This window comes from Haliaeetus albicilla, chromosome Z (genome assembly GCF_947461875.1).
Source record: "Haliaeetus albicilla chromosome Z, bHalAlb1.1, whole genome shotgun sequence".
Lineage (NCBI taxonomy): Eukaryota > Metazoa > Chordata > Aves > Accipitriformes > Accipitridae > Haliaeetus > Haliaeetus albicilla.
Genome location: NC_091516.1, coordinates 16,933,381 through 16,948,694, shown reverse-complemented (window position 1 = coordinate 16,948,694; position 15,314 = coordinate 16,933,381). Strand labels below are relative to the sequence as shown.

General features: G+C 42.0%; 1 protein-coding gene across 8 annotated transcripts in view; it reads right to left on the bottom strand.

The window, feature by feature from the left end:
• Positions 1-15,300, bottom strand: part of SMARCA2 (SWI/SNF related BAF chromatin remodeling complex subunit ATPase 2) — a 117,372-nt gene extending 102,072 nt beyond the window's left edge. The window contains exons 1-2 of one of the 8 annotated variants that reach the window (XM_069775874.1): positions 15,155-15,300; positions 5,636-5,896 (exon numbers count right to left, since the gene is read on the bottom strand). In XM_069775874.1, coding sequence (XP_069631975.1) covers positions 5,636-5,860 — 225 coding nt within the window. In that variant the 5' untranslated portion in view covers positions 5,861-5,896; positions 15,155-15,300. Of the gene's footprint in view, positions 1-401; positions 527-5,635; positions 5,897-10,918; positions 10,939-12,653; positions 12,858-13,411; positions 13,642-13,836; positions 13,984-15,154 lie in introns of those variants that run through there. The other 7 variants (XM_069775873.1, XM_069775875.1, XM_069775877.1 and 4 more) reach the window with 7 other exon arrangements.
• Between the last annotated feature and the right edge of the window lie 14 nt (positions 15,301-15,314).

Genomic DNA, 15,314 nt, shown 5'->3' with positions numbered 1-15,314 from the left:
CATTGCAATAATCAGATCTGACTGAAAGTATCTTTAAACACATGTGGGGTTTTTTGTTTATCAGCATTATTGAAGAATTTCACTATCATTTTTCCTTATCAGAAACTATGGGTTAAAAGGAGAAAAGTTATAGAAAAGGAGAAGTAAAATGGATTTTTTATGTTTCATGAAACCATTTAGTTGCCATGACAGTATGAAAACATTTGTGAAAAGAACTTGTATCAGAAAAATACTAGTTACTCGAGAAGCTATTTTTGATTACAAGAACTTAGGATGTGGAGTATAAATGCAGAGACAGATGAATGACACATTAAAAATAGTTCCACTGTGCTAACCAAGTAAATCCCAACACCCTTTTCTCAGACATTAAGATTACTCCCTCTCCCTTTGCCCCTACTTACAAATATAACCAATGCGGAAGAGAATGCTCAGTTCACATTCTGCCCACAGAAGCTGAATACTACAGAATCCAAAACACCTGGAAAGCCAGATTCATTCCTATTTTATCATGGTATGTATCAAGGACTAAATCTTTAGGGCCGCCAAGAGGAGGAGGACACTGTGCAGGAAATTGGATCCGATTTCCAGAACAGAGGACTTTAGCTGTACACATCTGTGGTGTGACTGCAGGGATGGATGTCACTGCACTAATGGGTGGCAACTGTGAAACCGCTGTGAATGCGGACAGCTCTGTGTGACTAAGACAGGACACTGCATGCATACCTAGTGCATCAGAAGTACCAGCATACAGAAGGTGGGGAAAGGAGCTGGCATTAACAAAGAGCAGCAGTGAAGAGGAAGACAAATATGTGGCCTTTCAAAAAGGGAATTCTAAAAAAATCAGGCAGGAACAGAAAGGTAAAGACGTGACCGTAAAAGAAAAAAATCAATTGAAGGCATGTTTCTATGGAAAAAATTGGTCAAAAGACCAAAAAGGTTTTTGTAAGATAAGTATTAAAAAAAAACAAAACAACAAAACCTATAGCAAACTGAAATGCTTCAAGTCTAATGGAAGGAAGCCTAAATACAGCAAGAAAGGGGTTTGCTTTCTGTGTGTTTGCAGAAATTATGCTGTGAAAAAAATAGAAGTGAAATTCATTAGAAACAGATTAGGAAACGTAGAACTCATTAATCAGTTTTTTACTAGCAAAGCTACAAAAGATGAAGATGGCATAAACTTCTTTGAAGACAAAATTAGTTTTCATGATCACAGCACTACTAATTTATGCAAAGAGTCTTGTGTTTCCAAGAAATTTTTTTGTCTAGAAGCACCTCTACTGTCTATGGAAAAAAACTATAAAACATGGGAGACAATTCAGCAGAGGACTACAAGAACTAAAAAATAGTTATTTTTCATAACTTCTTTGAATCACTGTATAGTTACATAGATGATAACTTTAATCTATGTAACAGGTTAAAAATTACAGAAAGGATCTTACACACAATGCAATTTCTGTAAATTCTTCAGTCCTGTATAAATTTTTAAAAATATCTTCCACAATTACATTGTTGGAACGAGAAATGTACCTTATACTACCAATGAAGCACTACTACCACGTTGGGGTACTTTTTTTTTTTTTATTCTTTTAATATGACAGAACAGAAGGGAAACAGGAAGGGAGACATATTCAACTTTGAGTACACATTACTATTTTCATAGGTTCCCGTAAGTAAGAACAAGCACAGAACAGACCAGATATAAACAGTGCTTCCACAAAACATAATGAGGTATGAACTTCAACTGTATGCAAGCCCACACCTACAGACTTGGCAGACTTACAGACTTTAGATAATGCCTAATGCATAAGGGACATTTTGCCTACATTGCTTTTACTCTGAATTTAGTAACTAAGGTCTTCTCACAGACAGCATTGCATCACAGTTTGACCTATTTCCAGGTAAACTGTCAGATTATGGTGTCTTTTTTTGTTTCTTTCCCCCTTCTTAAAACAAACAAACAAACAAAACACCGGCCTTGAAATCGGAGACTGAGAACGAGTATCAAACTAGATTTCTTCTAGACCATGCATCCTCTATACCAACAAAAATTACATAGATGAAACAGCAATATGTTGTCACATAACTGCACAGCATAGCTGAACGCATCAATGATGGACAACCAGACTGACTGTGGTTGTCACTGCAGTATTGACTTGGCCAACAATTCTGTTAATCTCTTAGAAATCGCTAAACCACCATCTTACACGAGGTCTCTGGTGATTTTTCAAGGTTGACAACACCACTTTCTTTTTTCACTAATGTGAACACATACAACAGAAATAATGCAGGGAACATGCCTGCTGAATAAAAAGGCATTACTTCCAGGACCATGACAGAATTCTAAGATTCTCAGAATGTCTAACATGCACAAATCTGTTAGCCAACAATATGTGAAATGGGAAGCCATTTGCCTTCTGTTTTAATGGAACATCTGAGTGAATAAATAATATATTTGGTAAAAAATACCATTGTTGTAGGAAAAGAATCTTTTCTGTCACTCACTTTTTCTCTCACTCACCAAAACCAGTAATATTGCCCATGACATCATCATAATTTTTCCACAGCCAGTAATCATTTACAGTATACCCCATTACAAATTCACAAAAGAAGTGATTATGCATCAGGTTACGATTAAACAGAAGAGAAAATAAACCAAGAGGTCACAGGACTCTTCCCATCCCTCAAGTGAGAACTACATAAATTAAATAGATATACTGTTGTTATAACTAAGAGTTAAGCAGTTAAAATCATGTGGCCCAGCTGCTGCACAAGAGCATACAAAAGGCTGCATCAGTTCAGACTAAACCCACCTAACCCTATGTTCTGCGTCCAAAGGGGCTCCTATGTGGATGCTGAGGGGAAAAAGGCTTAGGGCAACCATGTAACAATGCTTTCCGTTAAGATCTTCCACACTTCCAACTATTTTCACCTCATGAGACTCTCTGAGGCTGTTATGGTTTCTCCATTTAGCAGTCCCCCGCAACAAACTTCCAAGTATTTCTCCTTACATGTAGCTGTCTTGCATCCAAGGTATACTTCAGTAAAATTTGGAACTCTAAGTATTTCCCTGGCAATCTGATTGACAGTCTAAAGATTACTTAAGAAAATAGCATGAAAGATAGCTAATTTATTGTTTCTGTCAAAAGTGCATTATGTAAATAAATAGTAAATTTTCCTGTGGAAGTGTTTTCTGGTTACCATGTGAATATACTGTCTTTAATTTTCATATTAACTGTTGTTAAGTAAACACACTTTGGTAATTATGAATTATTAATATCAATTTGTATCAATCAGTGTTTATTGTTGGATATTTCGGATTTATTTTTTTTATGCATTATATTATTCTTTGTAAGCTAGTCAAACATCTAACATAGAATGAAGGTGTTTCACTACTTACGTTTGTGAACTTTAAAAGTAAGAACCACATCCCATTGCATACATGGGATGGGTACACTACAAGTAATAGCATAACCAGGACACTTTCTGTGCAATCTCTCACTTTTACTGCCTTTCATTAGGAAAAAAAGTGTTACATCATGACTTGAAAGTCACTTTCCATAACACTAAGCAGAAAGAAAACATTTACTTGGTCAAACCACACCTGGCTGACCAGTTTTTTTATTACATAGAACAACACTCAAGTAATACTTGCAAAATAGTCTAGAAGCACGCTTCCACAGCATTTCTTAACCAGACCCTTCCCTCATTTGTCACAATACACTATTTCTGGGATTGCACAGGAGAACAGACCAGAAAACTCATCTAGACTGAAAAATTAACCAAGAATTTTTTTTTTTCACCTGCATCAGTTCAACAGACCCATTTTCTAGCTTAATCATACACACATGAAGGCATGCTGGAACTTGTGAAGTGGCAAACTAGAGGACAGCAAAGCTGTTGCTACTAAAAACTTGTGAAATTACAGCCTTTGTTCCATTATCAGAATCAAGGTACAGAAAAGGGAAAGTAATTTTACTGTAACTATACTGACTAGTCATCTTTGAATTAGCTATCCAGACTGTTTACATTGATGGTGCATTTTTCAAAACATTTCAATTACACCTCAATGGGAGAATTTCTACTCTGGCTCACAGAACTTCTGAGATGCTTGTAAAGTCTCTGAAAGAACTTTGTGGGATGACACTTGTTGGTTTGCTTCTAATGCTAACATAGCATTAAATGCCTGAAGAACACACAAGGTCAAACAGGATATAGCAGTTAAAAACACAATGTATGGAGCATTCAACCGTTCTAATGGAAAATTCCTGGTGCCGCTCTCTTCTGCAAGTACAGAATCTCTTAAAAACAGAAAAAAGAGAACTAAGGGATGTAAAAAACCTGGCTGTCTAGGAAGTTTGGGGTATTCACCAGAGTACTGGAAGCTGGGGGCTGTAACTGACCCCACAAATGAGGAAATGCCAATTGCAAATGTCTAATCTGGCTAATAGCTAAATTACATGCTTCAAGATTCAAATGCAAAAGTTTAAGTTATTGAATGTACTGACCTCTCAGAAATTACAACAGTTCAGTACAAACAGGCAGCTGGATCATGTCCTCCTTCACTTCAGTTGTCTTTGTGCTATTAGAAATTTTAATGATACAGTTCTTCATGCAAAAGATGGTAGCACCATGTCCCTAGTGACTTGACACTATTTTAACTGTTTTAATGAATGAAACTGATCCCTTAAGAAGTTGCCAATTCAGGAGAAAAATTAAAATATGTTTATATTACTTCAAGACTAATTTTTTATTGTAAATTCGATTTTTTCCTATGTGCATATAACAATTCAAAGTGGAATCAACAATAGTTACCAAAACATTTTCAATACCTTGGCTCTGTAAGCTGTTACTGCATATTTCTGAGAGCAGAACATCAGTGAAATTGAAATTATCCTAAGCTCTAAATGTCTGGTACGCAACCAAATAAAAATGACAATACATAAAGAGACTGTTCTGACAAAGGATATTCCACACAAGCAAGTATTTCCTCAAAGCAAAAGACATTAATGATAGTCTAAGCACACATGCAATTTTAAGTGTATGACAACCACCACTGAAGTCCAATTATTCACATGTTATGCCCTACATAGTTTTAAATTCCTTAGTAAGACGGAGCCTTCATAAAATAACTTGGAAACCAGTTTTTTCACCAACATGGAAGAGTAAACAAATTTGTAAGCACAAGCCCTTTAAGAGTTAAAAATATTAATTAAAAAAAAAGTTCATGCAAAACTGAAAACCACCCCTGAAAAACACAAGATACATCCAAACAGACAAGAAGAAAAAAAAAAAAAAAGAAAAAAAGAAGATGGTTAGAAAGGTCTACCATAAGGTTTTAACACTATAATTCAAGGGTTTTTTCCCTAGTAATGCCCATCTTACTGAAAAGTACAGTTTACAAATGAAGATTTGCAATCTACTAACTCAGAGTTCTAAGTAGTCTACTAAGAACAAGGAAACTGTGTTTAATCTGATATATGCATCATCTTTAGTAATAAAGACAGAATAGGAGTGTAGCTGCAGTTTTGCAGGTGATATATGATGTGTAATAACAGTTATGCAGGTCTAAATGTAGCTTTTTTAATCAGTGGAGAGAACTCTAGGAAAAAAAGGTTCACTTGTAATAAACTATTACCTTATGCATTTGGTGCATGCCTTCCTGTGGATAATCAGTAGGCCCCATTGTCGGCATTGGATGTGGGACACTGGGCGGACCAGGACTTGGCCCCATCATGCTGTGAACTGAGCCAGGAGATGGTCCTGGTCCTGGGCTAGGTCCTAGAATCGGTCCAGGTGAAGGTCCTGGTCCAGGGGAAGGACCAGGATGAGGCATGGCGCCAGGGTCTGTAGGCGTGGACATCTATTTTCTGTCTCCTTTTCAATTAGCAGAATAGTTCTAATAACAAAAACAAAACAAAACAAAAACAAAAACAGAATTTCTATGTGACATTAGGGGCATTGAAAAAAATGCAGTAAAATCTACCGACAGTCATTACACACACACACACATACACATGCAAGCTGTCATCAGCAGAAAATGCTTAAATTATTCTTAATGTTGCACGCTAGTTTGACCATCCTTCTAAAAGCCCATTAGAAGGATAAGGATCCTGATAGTTCAGTCAATTCCTGGATGTTTGTATTACTCACAGAACAAAGCAACTGGTACGCTAGGAGAAACACCTACCAGAGACAATGGTAGTTCAGTGAATTGCTACCATCAGGTGCATCACGTGAGGTCAAGCACAGTACTACTAAAGGCAGGGAAGACAGCTGGGCACCTCTGTAACATATGTGTGTTCAAAATCTCTCCCTTAACAGATGCGACTGCACTGAAATTCGTACTTATAAAATGGTAATGCAGCAAAACAAGTATTAAAAGGATTATTAAGGCTATTTTCTGACTTTTTTTTTTTTAAAGTTAGATATTAATGTAGGACTTCTTTGATTATCTCTGTATGCAATCATAGTATCAAACAACAGACAACAGAAAAGACAATTACTTTGGACTGAATAGGTATAATTCACTTGAGTGGTTCTGCCAGTGTCGCAGACCAGAAGAGTACAGCTCAAGTGGCTTATAGAACAGTAAGTGCCCTGAGAACAAACAACAGGCTTTTACAGGCTGGAAAACCAATTATTACTTATTTCTATTTCTGTAGTATTTCTAGTAGAACAAACTGATGCAGGCTACAGGCTTGAAACATGCTTGAGTTTTCTGAGAACTTTTATCATTCTTCCTCAGTTTTCTGAGAACTTCTATCAATGTCTAATATTGGGAACTTTTTGTTTACTAATGTCAGGCTATTGTAACGCAGTGACACAGCTGCCATATTTTTACAAAACTGGTGGTCAGTTGCTGCCAATGAGATAAACCATGTTTCTTGGTGTTCCCCACTCCCAACAGCACCATTTTCATGTGTTTGATCACACAGCAATCTCACTATCTGAGTAGTTAAGCCACCAGAAAAGCAAGCCTATATTTAAAAAAAAAAAAAAAAACAAAAAACAAACAAAACAAAACTACAGAACCATTTAAGTGATTCAGGTTACTGAACTGACTTTCTGAAAGGACAGATAAATGCCAGTGCCAGCACTAGCACAAGAAAGCAAGTAGGATCACCAATTTCAGCAGCAGATGACCATTAAATGGGCTTAGCCTGTTGCCTTCATTTTCTTTGGGTGTAGTTTTATAGTAAGGTTACTGCCCCTGATTGCTTGTCCCATAATAAAAAAAACCAATACAATAAAAAATTAGTCTTATTAAAAAGCATTCTAATTTGATACATTACAAGTTAATTACAATGTAATAGTACATTACAAGGCCTAAGACGACTCTCTGTTCCAGTCTCTCTCCTTACAGAATTTATCACAAAAGAGTGTTCCACCTTCCACATCAAGGTTTATCACTATCCATAGTTAGTAGTAATTACTTTCTAACATGAGTAAGTGGTGTAACCCTGTTATGACACTGCTTATATAAAGCCACACTGTAACACTCTTTACCCTGGCTTGTAGTCAAATTAAGAAACAGACACTCAAGAAAAAGTACCCTCTCAAGTTTCCCAACAAAGCAGAAAGGAGGCCCATCTGCAAGACACGTCAGAAAAAAAGTAGATTGGTGTTTACTGGTAGCAATCAGGGCATTCAAAGCTTACAGAACTGATCCTCTTTCTTCTTTCATGAGCACAAGTCTTTACTTATCAGAACCCACACAGAAGATAAAATGCTACTACATCAAGACCATTTTCACTTATTTACCCCCAATTACCTAATCATTCTGTCAGGATCCAAACCAGCTTAATAGCTTTTGCTTATAAATTCCCTTTTGTTATGTTTTAATAGCTACTACTCTCTTCTGATTAAAGGCAACAAATTAGAGCAATGCTTAACTTATCTAAAATAAAATACCCTCACCTGAAATAAGCTACCTTGGGATCCTATTCCCTGCAGGGTAAAACAGGGAGATGCCTATGAAGCTTCTCTCTCAAAACAAACCCTATAGTCACTAATTAGTCCCCTACAACCCCACAACATTACCACAAAAGGAATCACATTATTAAATGTTCACAACTGCACCCACTGCCATAGCTTCCTACAAGGGGCCTACAGAATGGCTGTATGAGGGACAACAGAAGTTTCCACACAACAAAGAGTTTTTATATGAGTCAGTCATTACATTGCAAAATATAAGACTGACACTCTTACAGCTGACTCTCTCTGCATGTTATAAGCCAAATTCAGCCCTTTAACAAGACAGAACCCAGCACCACCACCACCACAACCCAGAACAATTTATACAGAACCACACACAATCAATTACAAAACTACTATCAGTATAAAGTATGCCAAAATATCCTATTTCACAAAAGACTTCTACCTACACCTATGCATTAAAATGGTTATCAAAATCTACCCCTCTATTCACCTCTATTTCAAATTCAACCTGCAGTTCTCAAAAATTAACTGGCTCCAGTCTCAGCTCCACTAGTTACACTGTCTTTTACATATACATTAAATGTGTCCTGTACACAAATTTGGAAAATTTAGAATTCTTTTTAATGAGCTAGCAAGTGCCCATCCTGTGAAAAACAAGAACTACCAGAGGGGAATGTTGCACCCTTAGATCAGATCACGTCCTTTCATTATCTTTCTTTAAGAGCAGATAAACTCACCCAATCTTACGTAATTGTGGATTGTCTTGAACAGATTTGTATACAGAGATTTTTGTATGTCAAAGAACATACATCTATGAAAAAAAAAAAGAAACAAGTAATTTATAAGATCTGTATCAGGGGAACATAAAATACTGGAAAATACTACCTGAATGCAAGCAATAAATCCTGTCCAAAGACACCCATGGACATAAAGAGACAAAGCAATTTTCTGTGGCAATAGTAGTCCACAAAATTTAAAAACCAGCCACTGCCATAAACGAGAACACGTTATAAATGGTCCTCCCAACTAAGGATCTGTTCACAGAACAGAACTGCTAAAAAGCTTTTGATTTAACATGTTTCAAAAATAGATTAGTTTATATTTACTAAGACTGAGATTGTGTAAAACCCCACAGAAATCAGGCTTATTAAAATTAAATTAAATTTCTTATTAAAATTCAGGAAGAGCTAGATACCCAATTCCTGTAGGCCCTTATAAAAGTCTCATTAAAGTCAATTTCCTTCCTTTCCAAAATTTCCTTCACATGAAGAAAGTATGCAATATTAGTAGATCCAAACCTAAAACACAGCAGGTAACAAACCACTTGCATTACTTTGAATTCAAGACAGCTGGACACCCAAAAAGATCCAGAGATCATAGACAGCTTTGACACAGGGCACACACCAAGTCTAAGAACAGATGGAACAGTAAGTATTTATAATTCTCCTAGCTGTTTCCCTTCACCATCCAATATAACTTCTGCCTTTCCATGACTGAGTCAACCTAAATTGAGCTTCAGCCAGGATGTTTTGGCCAGATCCCCTGCCTTGAATAGGTAGTGGAAAGCAAGGAAACTGCACCACTTACATCCAATGAAAAGGAAACGTGGACCCACGCAACAGCCTCATACACACGGCAAAGCAAACTGTAACTTTGCCTTCACAAAAAAATAATTACAGTCTACTTCTCCCCACACATCTCCAACTGAAGTCATGATTCACAGGTACCTTTGAAAAGATATACCGTGAAATTGTGATATACCACAGGCTAAAGGAGTTATCTTTATTACACTACCACAGAAAACATGGAATGATACTGTCAGTGATTCATAGTATTTGCTTAATCTGCTAAACATAATCAAATGAAGATGTTCAAAGTTTAAGAACTGATTAATAATGACACCAGCTCATCATAATTAAAACAAATAACTTGCAATACTTGGAAGCAAAACAGTGTTTTGTATTGTACAACCCCACATGACACTGTGCATTAACATTTATCAGAATTTAACTACTGTCATTTCATCTAACAATGATTCAGTCAATAAACAGGTTTACATGAAAAAACAAAAAATCTGTAAAGAGTCAAATCTTCAACTAACATAAACCAGAGTTATTCAGTTCACCTAAGAGAAGCCAAACACAGTAACAGCTGAGAGATTCTACCTTTGCATACTCACGTATGTAACTTCACTGTAACTTCAAAACCTTCTGGAAGGGAATCTGCAGTCTAAACTACAAACCACAGAATCAGAAATGCTGCACCCTTATTGCTTATGAAGACACTTAGGCCAGAGACAAAAACCTCTGGACACTGCTTTAGCTGCTTGTATAGCTGTCTACCAAAGACCATCTGCATGCACCCCAGAAGAGCTAGAATGGGTGACGTACTTAAGCCAGAATCTTCACTGTGGAGTCATGCAGCGTAAGGGTTTTTCCTTTTCACATGCAGAGACAATTAGTTTACTTTAGGATGATAGTCCTAATACTCCCTGCCTCCAACGCCTTACAAATATTCTTGTAGAAATTCTTATTCCTACTGTGTAGCTGTTTCAGTTTCTCATAAAGCAACTTCTCAGCTACTCTAACTTACAGCCTATCCTCTTACGAAAAACTAAAATCAGCACCAAGAAATGACTGGCTGGGGGTTGAATGTACTACAGTCAGTCAAAAGGCATCATCACAAGTAGAGTTCACACAAGCTAGGCTAAGCTATGCCACCAGATTTTTCAATGGAGAGGCTACAGCACAGACATATGATCCGTTCTGATGGCTTTGCTGCAGAAGGCAATAGCCTTCAGGAAAAGAGGAGGGCACATAGCTGCATTCAGAAGTTTAACTGCCTTTTAACCCCACAGTCACAGCAGACAATGCCCAAGATGAAGTCCGTGTTTGCTACATATGTAGATTCCAGCATATGTTTTGGGCACAGAAAACTGACTCATGACAGCACTGACTGGTTACAGACTAAGTTTCCATACCGTGACCTTTACTATAGGTATTAATCACAGTTATTGAACATCATCTTCACATTAGATTCTGAAAAACAAAAGCCATAATGAGAGGTAGGCAGAAGGAAACAAACTTGCTGTATTACTGACAGGCCTTGTCTTTACTTAAATAGGGAAGAAGAGGAGGAAGAAGGGAGAAGATTGTTTTAAATACAAGTTACTTATGGTAAAATATCAGTGAAGATATGAAAAAGGTATTGTTTCTGTAACAACAAACTTATTTTCAATTTTTCCCAAAGGTCCCAGCTCTAAATGATCCACCTGGGTGCTCAAACCCTGCAGTGATACAGAGGAAATATTCTCTATCAAGTGGACACAAACAGGAAAATGTTTACGCCCAAGAAGTGTTGACTTTACATGTGTCAAAAACAAATAAAACAATTTTAAGTATTAGTCTTCTTATTCTGCTATACTTGCAAACTACCAAAGCTGTGTTTAAGTAAGCCTTACTTCCTTCCCTTATTCATTCTTCCTTATTTTATCTTGCAAGTAAGGCACAAGCTTCTTCTCTGTTGCTATTTTCATGACAAGCTATCTTTATGTCGTAAATTGTGTTTACTACTCCACTAGAGGATCAGAAAAATAAAAAACTAAACAGATAAAGTTCAAAAGAGGTGGAGGTCTAGGAAACACTCTTTATACGTAGAGAACTTCAACTGCAGCAGAAAACACAAAAAAAATTCATATGAAGAATGAAAAGTCTCCTGAAAAGGATGACTAGTTCACAGCAATATTACTAATCAGGACCATGAAAACTGGAGGTAAAGTGCAGACATTTTTTAAAGTTGCCACTGTGCACATTCTGACCTTAACTTCAAAAGTACAACAAAAATAGAGAAAATCTATCTGTAGATACTAATTTCATATAGATCTTCATCAAGAATATATTTAATATAAGAATGCTAGCTGGAGCAATTTTTCTCTTGTCAAGTTTCAAGCCTCAGGTGTCAGTGAAAGCATTTTTCGAACTTTACAAGAAACACTCACAGACCACTTCAAAAATTAACAAAAGGAAGGATCTAAGACTGCTCTGAACACACTCTTCTGGTGCACGTTCTATGAAACACCACAGAAATACCAGTCCTAAAACTGAGACATAACTTGCGAGAGAAATCCTGCATTTAATGAAGCTTTACCCTCGCCTCTGTCAAGTCCAGATATGCTGTATGATACACTTAATTTCAGATTTATTTTTAAATTATTATCCATACAGTTATCCATACAATCTTTTTGCTTTCTATTACTGATACATATGGGCATAAAAATCTGCCTCCAGTCCCATCCTTCTGGTACATCGCTTTTTTTTCCCTAGCGTAACAAACGGATAAAAGAAACAAAGCAAAGACAGTAATAGGGCAATTAGGTTCCCAAAGAGAAAGTGTGTCTTTATTTGCACAACAATGCTAACTTACACAGAAGAGACTGCCCCACCCCACCGTGTTACAGAACGTCTAACTGGTATACTACTAAAGGAATTAAATTCCGGTACGATGTTTACTGTACGGGTCTCAGAGACTGTGGTTAAAACCAAGTTAACACCGAAAAAATCTAAAGCAAAACAGAAAAGAATGGAAGCGGAAGAGTGCCGTGTCATAGATCCCATATAAATTTTTTTATGGGAAGTATGCAAAATACTTAAAATGGCTAAAACAAAAACCCAAACAAACACAACACTTACAGATTCTTCAGTTAGTTATTTACTTACCTATCTAAAACATTCATCAAAAGACGTCTTAAAAAGCAACAGCGTTAACCTAAAGTTTGGAAAGTCTTGAGTATCGAACATAAGCAGCAGATACCAAGGAAAAACTTCGGTGTGATCTATGTAGTCATGCTGACACTTAAGCACTCTTTACATGACCATAATGCACTCTTCCGGGAAAACAAACAAAAAAAGCCCAAAAAACACCAAAACCCCACAACCCAAAAAACAATCGGTTCACCGTAACTTCAGTTCGACTTCAGAAGAGCTGCAACTTTTCCAGCCGTCTGCACTTTGTGGTTCTGCCGTCATAAAGTCGGGGTGGGGCGGGGTGGGGTTGTTTCTCCCAGCACCACGGACATAATCGAACATGCTCGTGGGGGACACACGGCACCGCGTGTTCGCGCGGGCACACAGACGGCCCCACGCCAAGCCGCCCCGGCGGAGGCTCGGCCGCGGCCGCGGGCCACCCGCCCCCCTCCTCGGCCGCACCGCGCGGGTCTTCCGGCCCCGCCGGGCGCCGCGTAGGCCTCGGCGCTGCACCCCCCGCCGCCTCCCCCCGCAAAGGCGCCGGGGCGGGCGCGCACGACCCACGGGGCCCCATTCTCCCCCTCTCCGGCCTTTGTGGAAAGTTTTCGCCCCGGCCGACAGGCGCTGAGCCGTCCTCGCCTGGAGATCCGGCCCCGCTGCCCCCTTCTCCCTCCCCTCCACCAAGCAATGGCTGCGCCGCTCCCGGCGGCGGGCCGCGCGGGGCCCCGTACCTCGACGGCGAGGGGGGCGGGGGGGCCTCGGCGGCGGCAGGCGGGCGAGCGGCCCGGGGCATGCCTCAGGGCCGGGCTGGGCCCGTCTCCCCGCCGCTCCTTCCCTCCGCCACCATGTCACGCCGACCAAACATGTCCGTGCGCTCGTCTGCGCCGGCGGCGGGGACTTCCAGACCGCCCGCCGCCGCTCGCACAGGCGGGGGGACGGGAAAGGCCACCCCCCGCCGCCGCCGCCGCTTCCCACCGCCTCCCTCTCCTCCCGCGCGGAGGCCCGGGGACGGGCCCCGCTGCCCTCCTGCCCCGCCCGGGAGCTCGCCGCAGCGGCGGCCCGCTGCCGGCCCCCGCCTCCGGCAGGGGAGAGAACTTTTCCAGGGGCCGACCACCGCCGTCCCCCTCTCCCGACGGGGCAGACGAGCCGCGTCTACCTGAGCATCCGCGTGTGTACGCATCCTCGCTCCCGCCCGACCCAGTAAGAAGAAAAAAAAAAAAAAAAATTTCCGCGCACACCGGAAATAAAATGCTTTTTTGCTTGGAAGGCGATTACAAAATTGCAAGCGCATGTTTTGTGCTACTCCGCTTCGCCGACTGCTGCAAGGCGCGGGGGGAGGGGAGGCATGATTTCTGCAGGGAGACCGGGGAGGGGGAGGGAAGACGAGCTATTCGGGAAAGTAAATCGCGACACCTTTACAGCAGGAGTCACTGACTGCACAGTTAAAACCAGAGACTGGAAAGCAACAGGAGCCGCAGCCTGCCGGGCGAAGTCCCAGCCCCCACCTTCTCCCCCCTCCCCGGTATGTGTAGTGCTTGTGACAGGCAGGCAGGGACGGAGATTATCCGGATCACGGCCTCCCTGGCTCTGCCGGGTACCGCCGCTACTCTCACGGGCAAGACCGCTCCCCCTCGCACCATCTTCCTCCCTCCTCACGCCTCCCCACATCCCCTTCCTCGGCCGGCTCTACAGGCGAGCCGGTGCCACAGCGGCGAAGCAGCCCGACCGCAACACATTCTCCCGCCGCCGGGCACCGTGAACTTCACCCCGCGACCCCCGGCAGCCGCCGAAACGCAGCCCCACCAGGCGGCCCGCCCCAGGCGGGGCGGCAGGCGAGGCCGCCGCCGGCCCGGCCGAGCCGCCCTGGGGCCCGGGGTGCGGGCCGCCGCGCCCCCGCATCCATTTCTCTGCCGCTCGCGTCGCCCGCAGCCTGCGACACGCTCGCTTGGCGACAAGACCAAGGGGTGCCACGAGCCGGCTGGTGGTCGCCGCCGTGCCAGCCCGCCGGCCGCGCCGGTGGGAAACGCCAGCCGGCCCGCCGCACACCGCGGCACGGCGGCTGGAGACGCGCGGGCGCGGCGCCGCTCCCCCGTCCCTCCCGCGGGTGCCGCTGACTCACAAGTCAGCCACCAGCGGCGCCGCGCGGGGCTTTTTCCCCTCCCCAACCCCCCCGCCACCCCCCGAAGATTTGCATCGTGATTATTCCAGAAATACCGGCTCAAAACTTTCTTCTCTCCACCCACTGGGGGTTATAAATATTCGGGAGGGCCGGGCGCCGGAGAAGGTGGGGGGAGGAAGCAGGTGGCACGACGGCGCCCGGGGCCAGCGGGGACGTGCCGGGGGAAGGGGAGGGAAGGTGGGCACGGTGCGTGCCGGCGCGATCACTAACAATAAAGGACGGCGCAGGCACCGCCGTGCCAGGGACGGGGAGCCGGGCGGAGGGGGGGGCGGACCGAGTTGTAAGTTGTATTTACCTACCGCCCGGGAGGAGCGCCGTGCTGGATGTCGCTCCTCTCCCCCTCGGTGAGTCACCCGAGCCCGGAACCGGAGCGAGGGACTAGATTATGAACATGACTTCATTGATGACAGCCATTCCCTCCCCTTCCTAAACTCCTGCCCCTCCCACCGCCGCCC